This window comes from Trachinotus anak, unplaced genomic scaffold, assembly GCF_046630095.1.
Source record: "Trachinotus anak isolate AG129_WGS33_773 ecotype Australia unplaced genomic scaffold, CSIRO_AGI_Tana_v1 ptg000007l, whole genome shotgun sequence".
NCBI lineage: Eukaryota > Metazoa > Chordata > Actinopteri > Carangiformes > Carangidae > Trachinotus > Trachinotus anak.
Genome location: NW_027273858.1, coordinates 8,486,887 through 8,500,640, shown reverse-complemented (window position 1 = coordinate 8,500,640; position 13,754 = coordinate 8,486,887). Strand labels below are relative to the sequence as shown.

Genomic DNA, 13,754 nt, shown 5'->3' with positions numbered 1-13,754 from the left:
AATAATTACTCCCATGGCGCTAACATCCAACCTTTAAGCTTAGAATCGGTCAAAATACTGTTGTTAAAATGGAACAGCGTTAGCATACTTCTCCCCGTACCGTTAGCTCCCTGAAAAATTTGTTTATGTTGCTAGTCATGTGACAAACGTGTAACCATGGTGACCTGAGGTGGGGTTGCCAGGAGAAGGAGAAGCAGAAAAGATGCTAACCGGAGGCCTACGGACTTTATTTGGTCTGTGTAGTACGAAACCGTAAGTATATTTATATCCACCGACGTCAGTTTGATCATTTTCGTATTAGAGAAGAATATCAAATGAATATTGTCAGGCCGAGATGTTTTTCATGTTTTCATGGCAACTGTGTCCGGCTACTTCTGACAAACAGGCTATGATTGCAAGGTTATATTTACTTTTTGTTAGGATTAGGATTCAAAATGTAGTTCAAACTCCATGATACATATGTTACAAACATGAACACTCAACATCTTTAATCCAAATACCTTTATTGGCACCTTTTAAATAAAATAATAAATCAGACATACAGACATAAATATTATAATACTGGCATAAAAAAATAGGAGTAGCTAAAAGATGACAAACATACTGTCTCTTAGTCTCTATCTGCACGTTGTCAATATCCTCTACAAACACAAAAAGCAAACACTAATGTCCCAGATTTACTCCTCTGCCTGAAACTGGAGCTATCTTAAAGACATTTGTAGTGGTCTATTTAACAACATTCAAGTGATTCTAAAAGTCTGTTGCAACGTTGTCATTACAATTATCACAATAATCAACTTCCAACATAAACAAAAATATTTTTTACAGCTCTATGGCCGGTTTGGTGCATATAAAAGTCACTAGCACATAGAACTTTACAAATTAGTGCTAATATAAAAGTTTATCAAACAATGCACACAGATAAATCTGTGCACATATGCGAACATGCATGTGCAGATACATACACACACAATGTACACATAAACATATACATACACAACATGATGGAAAAGGACCAGCCTGGTCAAAATGAATGCCAGCAGAGGTCATGATAATCATGCCACAAGAGAATCAACATGCTTTCAAGGTTGGAATTATAGTAGGATCTCTTCAGTGTTTTTACATGTTTTTGTACCAGCCCAACTTATACAGAAAGTGTCAGTCTGATCCATAAAGAGGAGGTATGTGGAGCTCAAACCATTTTAAAAAAAGTATAAATTGAGTCAATGCACTTGAAAACAAAAATGATCTATAAAGCAAGGCTTTTGTATTGTTCCAACAGGCATTATGTGTTGACAGGCATTGACTATCGTTGATGCTTTGGTAAGATAGATAGTGGTGCAATTAAGATATACATATATCAAAACCAAAATACAAAATAAAAATGTGTTGCTAAAATTATGATTATCAAAAAAAGGCTCCCTCCTTCATTCCAATCCCTATAGTCTGTGGGAGATTTTTGTGCATTTGCAAGAGTTGTTTCAAATGTAACTGTGTTAAATTAACCACCAATTTTACAGATGTTTTTCTTCCCAGCATTATGGATGGCAGCATGTCTGTTTTCAGCGCTACTGAGAAAGTTTACATTAACACAGTGTAGAATTTGGGAGTTGAACAGTATTGTTCTGTTTGCCTCGTAAAATGAGGCAATAATAAAAAAAAAAATCAACACTGGCATCAGGGTCAAACCTTTAAAAAGATCTGCAGTATATGGTTTGAACCTGAGAAATCCAGGCAAAGTGCAGAGGAAAGGCCTGTATTTCAAAACATCTGCAAATATTTTGGTATATTAAAACCTGGCAGCAGAAATAAGGGGGAACCCCTGTATACTCAAAGAAAGAAAATTCTTGCTCGAGGTGGTGCAGGTACAGTTTATCAGCAGATTGTTGCTGGGCAGTAGGGGTGAGATCTGAGTCCTTCTGAAAGGTGCTCATGTTCAGGCTACAGAGGCAACTTTGTCACAGTTGCTGGTGTAATGGACGTCTGGTCTGTCGTTCTCAGAGCCCTTCCTCTTCCAGCAGGGAAGGGTGAGCAGAGAGAGAATGAGCGCTCCCAGCACCACACAGCTCCCACTAAAGTAGAACGCCAAATCATATGACTGCGTCCAGTCAAAGAACCACCCTGGAAAGAGATGAGAAAAAAAGACACTGTGAGCAGAGTCAGCAGGGATTCCTGCCAGATGCAGCACTCAGCTAAATAATGACACACTGCTCCTAATTGAGGCTGACTTGACCTTTGCCTTGCTGCGTGCCTCCCTGCTAAAGTTTAAATTTTGACTTTTGAAATATGTCAGAAAAAATGACCTGACAACAGGGTTTTTTCTTTGCACAAATAGAAAAAAATATGTGTACCTCTCCTAACCAATAATTTCTAGTGCAGCAATGTTTACAAATTTAGATTAAGACAGCCCTCTTACCTACAACAGGGGGTCCAAGCATGATCCCAAAACCCCCGAAGAACATGAGGATGCCATGGGCTTGGGTCAGTCTGTCCAAACCGACAATCTTAGTGGTAATGTAGGAGGTAAGGGACCAGTTTCCAGAGAAGAAACCCAGGACAGCAGACAGGATCTGCAGTCCCAGATAACTCTTAGTGAGTGGGATTAGGAGTAGTGCCACACCACCTGCAAACATGGTAAAGGCGTACAGATAGATGCCGTTGATCCACCTGATGTCCACCAGGACACCCAGCGCGAGCTTACCCACGCAAGTGGCGATGGCACCTATTGATACCAGAGGAATGACACTAACTTCTTCAATGAGTCCCTCACTCTGCGCCACATCCTCTATAAAGAGCACAGGAGGGAATGCCCCCAGGCTGAACAGGAAGACAGCGATACAGAAGGCAACCATGGCTTGGTCCTGCAGGATCTCATACATGGAGTGCATATAGCTGGAGTAAGCCTGCTGTTTCTTTTTGATGACTTTCATGATGGCCAACCCAGCCAGGAAGTTGCCTTTCTTCTTCTCTGTCTGAACGGCCAAGTCCTTGGCATCGATGGTGATGAGCAACTCTTTCACCGTCAGAGTTTTCTCCGGGGTGGTTGAACTGGTACCTGTTGTGATCTTCAGGTCATCCAGCTGGGTCTTCTCGAAAAGCTGCTCCTCTGTGTTGCGCTCCAGGGCAGCCTTCTGTTTGAGGTAGTACCCCGGCATGTTAAGGGGCCTCATGAAGCCAGCGCAGGCCATGAGGTTTAGTGCTACAGCACCGATGATTAGCAGGCAACCATCCAGGCCGTACAACACAATCAGCTCGTTCTGAGCGGTGGCATAGATGAACGCTCCAACACTTGTGCCTGTGTGAGGTAGAGGAGGACAAAAATTCAGCGCTTATGCAAGAAAGTTACAGTCTAATCAATTCAAATTAAAGCTATTATGCGTAGAATTTTAAATTTCATTAATAGAAAAATGACACAATCCTGATGAAAACTGCTCCAGTGTATCCATTCATCTCTGTCCTCCCAGGCTATATCTGTCTTTTTTGATACTGCCACTGGTGGGGCCAAACTCAAGAATAACTTCATTCCTGACCTCTCTGGGTGAAAGTTTTACATCTCTTTCCCCTGTGACCATATCTAGCATTACCGTTAGGAGTGGTTGTTGGTGTTAAGGGGTGGTCTCTGTTGCACCTGTTACCACACCTACACAGTGATGTAACAGTGTCCTGACACACCATGGAGTACATTTCTGCATCACTACAGCAAGGTGAGAAGTTAAAACCACTGGAGGTCAGCAGAAACAAGATTTTCATGGGATATTAAATTACACCTTAACATTTAGACTGACATTACTCAGTACTTCTATTTTAATAATGGACTGACTTAAACTTTAGAAATAACCCTCCTTACATAGCATCAGCTTTGATTCTGAGCAGAACCAGATCTGCTCACTGGTCACAAGTCCACGACCCTACCTAACAGACCACTCTGCCTTTGCTTCTCTACAGATGTTTACCTCGGCCTCCCAAGGCTCCCAGCAGCTCATACATGAAAGAAGTAGGGAGAACTGGTGTGCACCCAGACAGCTCAGAGCAGAGAGGGGGCAGCAGTACCTGTGGTGACAATGCCAAGGGCAAGGCCGCGTCTCTTGTCAAAGTACTGACAGGTGATTGTCAACGTGGCTGCATAGACCAGACCACAACCGAGGCCTATAGTAGGAGAGAGGACAAGGACAAACAGGAGAAGAATTTCCATTAGCTCAGGTGAAAGGAGTGAAGGTCTTTTCACTTCTAAAAATACATAAGCATTGGAATTCAGTTGCACAGTAGATGAACAACAGTAGTTTCTCCCATATTAAGATCAAAAGTAGATAAAAAGAAAATGTGTTATGTTTCTCCCAAATTATTGTGTATATAAATATAAATTTATATTTCTCCCAAATTCTACAAATATGTATATTTTTTTTATTTCTTGCAGATGTTAGTCATATAATGCTTCACAACATGCATATGCGTGGTTGATTCAGTGTATGACCTCAGGAAATTGTTACAGGGATGAATTTACAATGTAGATAAATCTGTAAATTCAGAGGCCACTGTGCACAAAGTTTCTTGTGCAATACAATAAGCAAAACATGACAGAGGCATATGATGAGCAGTAAACAAGTTGCACGTGCATGTACAGCCGCAGCCACTGTCTAAGAAGGGCATCTCTAAAAATAAATGAGTCTTCAAATATGCATGGCCTCCCCTCTCCAGCGCTGTGAAAGACAGTGCTGACTGTGAGGGGTTCACTTGGATTAACCAAGGCTGGGCTGTCACTTAAGGCACGATAACAGGTGGTGTTGGGCCTCCGCAGGCAGACCAGTGAGGGTGCAGAGGTAATGAAGGGTCACATGAGGATCCGGCTAGGCAGTAATGTGGTTCTCTGTCAACATCCTACACAGCAGCAAGTCAAATAGATGGTACAAAGCTCAAATGTTTATCTTGTCTCAGCGTCATTCTAGACACTTTCAGTGGCAACGATATTCATTAACTGGTAATTGAGGAAATTGTCAGCCTTTGATGTTACATAATAGTTGGGCTTGTCATGTGCCCTTGGTTGTTTCAAGTGATTGTACAATCTGTTACGAGATTGTCATATGTTTGAGGGATAAGAAGCTTAGTTAACTGCCATGTCAAAAGCAACATCAAACACATTTTTTTCTCAGACTTGACAATACCTAAGCAGTCTGTCTGACAGTCAGGTTAATTAGGTCTCCAGGCTATTTGTAGCATTAACTTTGCAGGCTTGTCTCTAGTAGAGTACTATGTAAATCCACAGGAGGACTCCCCCCTTTCTTATCATCAAATGTTTCCTTACCAACCACAATCCCATAGGAAAAGATGAGGAACTGCACATTCGGAGCAAAGGCACTGAGCATCAGGCCGCCCGCCACCATTACGCCACTGAAGATGGTCACGGGACGAGCCCCAAAGTTGTCCACGCAGGCACTGCAGACAGGACCTGAGGGAGAAAACAACAGAAAGATAGACAGGAGCAGAGAAAAAAGTCAGAGAGTCAGGGAGTAGAAGAGACACAGAGGAGGAAAAGGTGAGTGTCAGAGAAATAAAACTATTCAGGGAACAATAGACAGTGATGATATTCTGCTGTTTAATTTGCTGTATTCTAGATACTAAACAGAGTTTCTGAGAAAATCTAAGCCCATCTAACAAAGCACTGCTGTGTCTGACCATGACACTGACACATCACATTAGGTTCAAACTGGCAACCTGTCAGACGTGCTGTCACATAACTCAAGAAGATCTTGTGAGGTCCAGTGTTCATGTTTTAATTAAACACTTTACCCAAAGCAGTTAGGTTCATAGTTTAACTATAAATAATCAGCTTCCTTTCATTTCCCCTTCAACTCACTTCAAATTTGCCCCTTACTTCACTTCAAAGTTGGAAGAACCAATCAATCACTGCCTGATCTATCACCTACTGTTTGTATTTATTTATTTGTTCCAACTTTTGTTTAGAGGTACATGACGTATGTACTGAGTGCAATATTTGCTTTTTCAGCGCTTCCTCAATACTCCTGAGGTTGTTTGACTCATACACTATGTGACATTTACAGTTTCCTTCCCCTCTAACCAGGAGGAAGACCCTGCTGTTGTGCAGCAGGAACTGCAGTGCTGCAGCTGTCTGATAGCTGGGACACGTGTCCAGGACTTGGCCAAGCCCACGGCCAGACCTGTCCAGTCATGATTTTCACTTCACCCTTTTAAAAACGAGACAGCAAGAATCCTGGCTGGCAGGCAAGCTGTGCCTTAAACAGAAATGTCAGCCAAGACCACTATGTATCACTGATCCTGTGAGCTCAACGCAGTCATGGACATTACTAAGATTGATGTCTGGGGTTTTTTGTGTGTTTATTTGTTTGTTCCTCTTAACATGTAAGTCTTATGTTGACACTCTGGATTTTACCATGCATGCTTTTAGACTCTTCCCCTTTCCTCCTTGGGTTCAAGGAAGTTTGTATACACAACCTTGTTCAACAAATACAGTATTTGTTAAGTCTCTGTTTCTCTCGCAGTCTTTGTCTCAATCTGTCTTTCTTTTCCTCCCTCAGTGGTTAGATTAAAGGCTAAGTGATCCTCCAACATTCATAGGATGGATGACTTGCACTTGTTTTGCTCTCCTAGAAAATCAATAACAGCATCCACATCTCCATCCTATTGAAACAATACAGTAGGGAGAACTCTTCAACACCTGTAGCTAGTAAATATATTCTTTGGCGATAGTTTGATTGGTTCAGACTTTGAACACATGTTGTGCCTGCTGTGTTATCAGTGGCATCATGTGCTATAATTGAGAAGGAAATGGAAGGACAATAGGTGTAAAGGTGAGTTTTTAGTGCTCTACTGTAGCACAAAGCAGATATCTTTCCCTCTATCACTCATGTCAGCAGGTATATTACCGATACTGATATGCAATGCCAAAATATCAATTTACTGCTCGGCATAGAATTATCAGATGCTAAAAACAATAATCTGAAAAAAGTGCTGGACATTTTCCTCAATTTCCTTCTATCTCTCTAAACATGACTCAGTATCAGGACTCTCCCAGACCCATATCACTGGTGCAGTTCATCTGGCATTTAGTTTGGCTCTTTAACCCCAATGTGGACCCATCTTACAGCTTATTACATTATTACATTGCTTGCTACTCACTGGCTATAAGTCCCACTCCAGCCACAAGCGAGCCAACCCAGGCCGTCATGCCCTTGCCCTCCTGGAAGGCATGCAGCCACTCAGGGTAGAGGACACCCACTGACTGGGGTGATCCATAGGCCAGGAGCTGGGCCATGAAAGAGGCGATGACAATTGCCCATCCCCAGCCTCCATCCAGCACTTTAGTAGATGGTGCCATGGTGCTGATATTAGTGCTGCCCTCTGGGATCTGCTACAGCTGTGACAGAGCAGAGGATCCTGGGAAAAACATAACAAACATTACAGAAATAAGGTTAACGGCAAAAGTATTTCAAAGGTGATCGTTGGGAGCACATGAACAGTCGCTTCCAAAATATACACTTACACAGAGCCTTGATGTAGTGAAGGCTGCTGCAGCACTTGGCCTGGCCAAACAGGCAGGTCACCTGTGTGAGGTCCTGAACACAGACTGACTGCAACTAAGACATAGCCAGCTGCCCCTTTTGTTCCTTTCTCTATAACCACACCTTGGAGGAGGAGAAAGTAAAGAAAACTGCACTACTAGGTTCCCCCCCTGCACCTTCAACCTCCCTCTTCCACGATTCAGCCCTGGTTCATATTAGACTCATGGGAGAGGCCTGTCTTCCGTGCCGACCAAGTTTTCCAAATGTCTTTCATTAATAAGTTGGAGCCCAGAGCAACTTTACACACCCTGCAGCAGCACTGTTTTGTTTACAGTGAGGCATCTTAGTAGGGGAAAAGTTGGTGCAAAGCTCTCCACATTTCATATGTTTGTTGACAAAACGGGATTCCTGCATGTTGCCAGTAAATAGGACACTTTTTTCTTTCTTAAGATATAAGACAATAATACCCTGAAGAAAACACCTAGGCTACATCCCCATGGACGAATCCAAATAATGTCTCCTCTATATTCATCCACAACAATACCCGCATTTCCCTTCTTATTATTCCAATGCAAACATAGGCGCATTTTGCCTATTTGGTTAAAAACACATTGTGCACTCACCTCAGCATCTACAAAAACAGCAGCAGGCGCTTGCAGAGCTGCGCGCTCTACGGCAACTTTCCATGTAGGATGTTTCCCTATTTAAAAAAAAAAAAAAATCCCTTCTCACAGAATCACTTCAGATCACATCAACAAACAACACGGACGCCGGCCTGTCTGAGCTGGAATCTACGCCGTCTGTGTGTAAAAAGAAAAGCGCTGTGCATCATCTATGCGCATCGTACGTCCATTTCATCAGCTTTGTAGCCGGCGACGAAACCGGTTCAAAGCTGTTCTTGCTGGTCCAGCAGCAGCTCGAACGCAGGAGGAAAGGCGCCGCTTCCTCTTGTGCGCCTGGAGCGCACAGCAGACAGAGGAGCAGGCAGTCTCTGCCCTCACTGATGCACCGCCGGGGCTTTTCTGGGTCATATTGCACGTTTTGCAATTATTATTTTTTTTTTTTTCTAGGATACGTCTGAAATTTGAAGGGAACTGAAAGCTCAACGAGGAGCGTGCACACGCACAAACTCACGCACATGCACAAATGTAAAACTGTTTACCTGATAGGTATCCGGGCCGTGCGACAGAATTTTGTTTTAATAAAGTACCTCATAAAGCAACAGGAAAAAAAAAGTTAAAATAACAATTAGAAAAAAATATATATATATAATTTAAAATGAACCCACTCTGCTGTATTAACTCTGCCTTAATGTCTGTCTGACTGAAAGTTGCGGGTTCATGTGCTTACAATGTGGGCTGGGTGTATGGGCCACCTCTCTCCAGGAACATTGTTAATATTGCCATCTGGCCAGTCTGAACCGGTTGATGGATGGTAATAACAACACCACAGCACACCAGCAGGGCGCAGTGCCTGTAGTCCCGTCCCCGGTGGGCACTGCTTAATGCAACACATGCACAAAACTCCTGAATCAGAACCTTATCAGCTTTCACATGAAGGAAAAAAAACAAGAGAGGTTTGATAAAACCTTGAAGAATGTGAGAGCGATACACAAATAGGCAGCAACATGTAGACAGTCAGTTACCTTGAATTAAAAATAACCTGAAGGGAATCCTTCAGGGAGGGAGATAGATGACTGAAGGATATGCTTAGTGTTAGTGTACAGACATTTCAATACAGAGTATTACAGAAATAAATAGACTACAATAAATGTAAGCAAAATATTAAAGAGTAGGCGTTAACACAGGGTGGTAAAATAAAATACATGTAACCAAGGAGAAACATTTGAATCATAGCCCTATAACCTTACAGAATGTATTTACAGCCTTTTCCAATTTCTAATCTAATATCTACATATTTAAAATTCGACATAATTTGGTGGCATTTTATCAGCTCCAACTTAAACAACATATCCTTTCTACTCAGAGAAACATACAAGAAGTAGCCACATTTCAAATTGCACTTAAATGAGCACGCATTCATAGTGTGGTGTGAGAGCACAGAGAGTGCTTGTTCTTCCTCACTGCAGCAGCATCATAAAGTTATATCCCCATGTGACTGCATCCACTCTCATAACCTCAGGTCAGAAAAAGTGTGGAACCATCTCCTCTGCTGCAGACTAATGCAGTGGAGTGGAGTGGAGAAAAGTGAATGGTAAGAAGAATCCAAAGGAAAGTGGTCACAAAGATGAAAGGACAGGGGGGAAGAGCGAGAAACGGAGGAGGGATGGAGAGAGCAGACCGGAGGTCAACCCGGTTTTCACAATGAGTGCACCTAAAATTCTTCAGGAACTTTGATGCTTTTTCCCATAGCTGAGGTCTGCTGCCAGAAAGGGTCTCACAAAACAGATTTAGCTCTATAATCCCCTTCTGCCTGAAAAATTAAGGGAAAAAAGAACAAGCGAGGCACAGTAATTGTGCTCTACACTGGCATTACATTGACATGTTGCTCCAGACCAGTTTCAACCAGACACAGTGCATGTAGAGGACAGTGTGTATGAATCAGAGGGAGGGTGGGGAGCGGATTACAGAGCGGCTATGATACACTTTGAACACTATTGACTACTGCTAGAAGCGATGTTGGTGTTGTATTTCATTTGCAACTTGTATAAGTTATTCAACACATTTATTGACACATTTCCAGGTTATATGTTCCAAAACATCTAATGGGTTAGAAAAGCGGTAGTGGTTAAGTAACCTCGATTCTTACCTTCCTTTTTAACTTGCCGTGCTAATGACAGCAGAGGCTGAAAACCTCCACACTGCTGCTATTATTCATAGAGGCAATATAATTGAGACTTTGCAAAGCCTCATTGTCTCCTCTAATCATGATTTATTTGATAACTAATCTATGTTCGGTCTCAAAGCAGACAATTCAATATGTCAAGTCAGGACACAGGGTACATGATGCATATAAAGTCTACTAAAGAAATAAAAAAATCTGGACCCGCCCCTTTTTTGTCATAGTGATCCTGACAACAGGCGGTGTCACTGTATGCAGGTGGAGACACGGTTGGCCTAAATAACCACTGGCCTTTATCTAAGCGGAAATCCTTGACTTACTAGTAAACTCACAACTTTGTGCCTTCCTGGAGGTCAGTAATGTCCTTCAGGCACTGCTGTCAGGATTTAGACTTTGTCATAAGTATGATAACTGCTGCAACTGCTGTTGTGGGTGACATTGTTCATTTGATAAACAAATTATAGATAATTAATTATGACAACAAGCAAAAGAGTGCTGCACTCTTTGGGAATCTGTCAGTTGATTAAAACATTGGATTAGATACATTGCAGTCGCTGATGGTGTCCCACAAGGATCTATTTTGAGGCCCATAATATTTGCTTTATATAGTAATATATGTAACATTTCTTCGCCAGTGCAGCACTGTTCTCCATTTCAATGTCGATGATGTCATCTTTCATTGGGTCTGCCAAAAATCAATAACATAAACACATATATTGAAAACCAGTGATCTATGTGACAGATTATCACATCTAATGTTTGCAACATTTGACGGAATATATTAAAATGGTAGTGAAGAAAAAATTAGAGCCTTTGCAAAATGGATTAGTATAATCCTAATTCCCTGTTTTGTGGACTCTCAAGCCCTTTTGGTCATAACTTTGCCTGCCACAATTGTAAACAAGAACACTGAGATTTCATGTTCAAATACAATTGAGCAATGAATAAGTGACACTGTTTGCAGTTCAAACCATCAATTATTACTCTATTTTCTATGCTAAGGACAGTTTCTTTGGTCTTTATAAAACTTGAAGCTTTATCTTGCTGGTCCCCTTAGAATAAACAAACTTGGCATAAAAACATGGGGTGTGGCACCAGCCATTTGCTATTCCTCATAGTGCAGCTTTCAAATATCTTGATAAATGGAGATAATCTTTTTCTTAACTAACCAAGTAAGACTGCTGCCCAGCAACAAAGTTTTAGTCTTTGTTTATGTGTCACGTGCCGTCTCAGTATGAAATTTCATGGGCAAACAGGAGAAACTGTCTTCTTTTGAACATAGCGCCATCGAGACTTATTTGTTTACTTCTGCCCTAGCTGCAGCACTCCAATCCACAGCCCATTAATAAACACACTCACTTGAAACACACACATGAGCTGACCTAATATTCTTTAAGTATCTTTTCTTTTTTCTTGAGCACTTTTGTGACACATAAGAAGCAGCAACCTGCTGCTCATTTACGCAAGAGGCTTGGCAGGCGTGAACCTGCGGAGCCACCCTGCAGTCTGGATAAATCTCTCCTGGTGCGGCCACCAAGAGCCATAGAGCTGCAGAGGTGAAAGGCCACTTTAGCACCCAGCATGGCCGCACTGAGCCTCCAGTCCAGATTCCTGCTTGGATTAGTTCAGGTTGCTGGCTTCAGCAGCAAGAGAGAACATGGCAACATCGTAGAAAAACACAGGAATCCACTTTAGTTGCATCAGAACTCACAGCAAGTCTTTGGACAAAGATATTCTCATGTCACTTTTATGATGGGGTGTATATTTTGATTCTGGTGAGTTTGAACTGACTGTACGAGTACATGGACTACAGTTACCTGAAGACACCTAATGGAGGCCTAATGTGTTTAATAGATTGCCATCGCCTCCCTGTTCTCCTTCCACAGGTTATTGCACTCACATTACAAAGGTTTACAATGTTAAATGATCCCTGGAATGATTGACTTATGAAGAACACTCCTCCGGTTTTCAGCCAGTTAGAACCGGCTAAAACCATGTAGACTAGGAAATGAAAGCATTGGCACAAAATCATGGCTCAGTAGAGCTGACGTGTGTTAAGAGGCTTAATCATATGATGTTTTTGTGTCATAATAGATAAACGGGTGTAATTTCAGTTTGTGTTTTATGCTAGCAGAATAGTTCAAGGAATGGAAAGGTGTGTCTGTCTGTTAGTTGGTCTATCACTTTGGCTCAGATTGAAATAACTCAACAAATACTGGACTGATTTTGACATATTACATTATGATTAACCAAGGCCACAAAACATATGACCACAGGTTATATGCTGACGAGGACAGAACTGCATATCACACAGTACTGAAATAAACATGATTGAATCAACCTAAGATATGAAGCATGGGGGTAGCAGGTATGTTTACCATCTTCACCTTTTCTTTTTAAATAATAATGTGAGAAATAATGTGTGAAATAATGAGAATGCCAACTTTTGCTAATTAACTACCAAAAAGAACAGGTCAGACTAGTTTGGAAAGTTTATGGTCACAAACTGAAGCATTGTACCAAAAAAAAAAAGTTGGCCTGAAGATGGTGATGAAAGGTGAGGGGATTATAATTATTACAATTCACCTCGCTTGACCATGAATGTCTGTACCAAATTTATCTGCAAACCACCCAGTAGTTGAGATTTTTCAATAAAAAAAATCAGGTTGAGATTTTTTAATTTTTCAATAAAAAATCTCAACCTGGTAGCGTTAAATGAAAAATTCAGGGGATCACCAAAGTGAGTAGGAAACACATGAAGATAACTATGTCAAAAAATTCAAGAGCTTGTAGAACACAATGTGAGAACTGTCACGAGATGAAAAGTCAGAGGATCACTTTAGGAAGCAGTGACACATTTTTATCTATTTCTACCTGTCCTATAAAATTATAATGAGATGTTTCAGTTCATTTCAGATCATGAAGAGAACAATAAAACATTACGTCTTACCAGTTTTGAAGTGCAGAGATGATAATGAGATGAGCTAACATTTTCTATTATACTGGAGCTTTAACTCTTCAGTAACTTCTGTGCACATGCAACATGAAACGTAACGAAAGGTGATTCCTCCATTATAAGAAATATTAAAATTTCTTTGCCTTCCCAGATTGGGTGTAAGGTTGGATGGTGCAGATTTATTCAAGGCACAAACATTTTTCCATCAGTGGCTGTAGCAGTTTGGTGGGACGCCATGGTATCCACGAGGAAACGTTCCAGTGAAGCTAAATACACAAAAAGATCAATCCAATACGGAAACTGTACACCTGGCAGGATCTCTGAAATTCAGCATGAGAAACAAATCGCAGTCTTCTGTCGGGAAAATATGATCATCAAGAACAGATTGTTACTTGCAGCAGGTTTGAAGTACACAAAGCTTGCTCATCACGTCACAAATGAGGAGCAAATACTATCCATAA

The 13,754-nt window shown here is 41.4% G+C and overlaps 1 protein-coding gene and 1 long non-coding RNA gene across 4 annotated transcripts; one reads left to right on the top strand and one right to left on the bottom strand.

Annotated features, from left to right (window-relative positions):
• Positions 1-86: 86 nt before the first annotated feature.
• On the top strand, positions 87-6,501 carry LOC139622729 (uncharacterized). The gene is made up of 4 exons (XR_011691366.1): positions 87-252; positions 3,946-4,200; positions 5,317-5,530; positions 6,077-6,501. It is a non-coding gene; the product is annotated as an uncharacterized lncRNA (long non-coding RNA).
• On the bottom strand, positions 487-8,892 carry LOC139622726 (monocarboxylate transporter 9-like). Of its 3 annotated transcripts, none has more exons than XM_071480266.1 (6): positions 8,698-8,892; positions 7,153-7,410; positions 5,300-5,443; positions 4,051-4,146; positions 2,417-3,295; positions 487-2,121 (listed from the first exon to the last, which is right to left on the bottom strand). In XM_071480266.1, exons 2-6 carry the CDS (start codon positions 7,349-7,351, stop codon positions 1,937-1,939), a joined length of 1,503 nt encoding a protein of 500 aa, XP_071336367.1. In that variant the 5' UTR covers positions 7,352-7,410; positions 8,698-8,892; the 3' UTR covers positions 487-1,936. The 3 variants fall into 3 exon arrangements, with proteins under 3 accessions (XP_071336367.1, XP_071336366.1, XP_071336365.1); XM_071480265.1 differs by lacking the exon at positions 8,698-8,892 and adding an exon at positions 8,159-8,674; XM_071480264.1 differs by lacking the exon at positions 8,698-8,892 and adding an exon at positions 7,517-8,107.
• Positions 8,893-13,754: the final 4,862 nt, after the last annotated feature.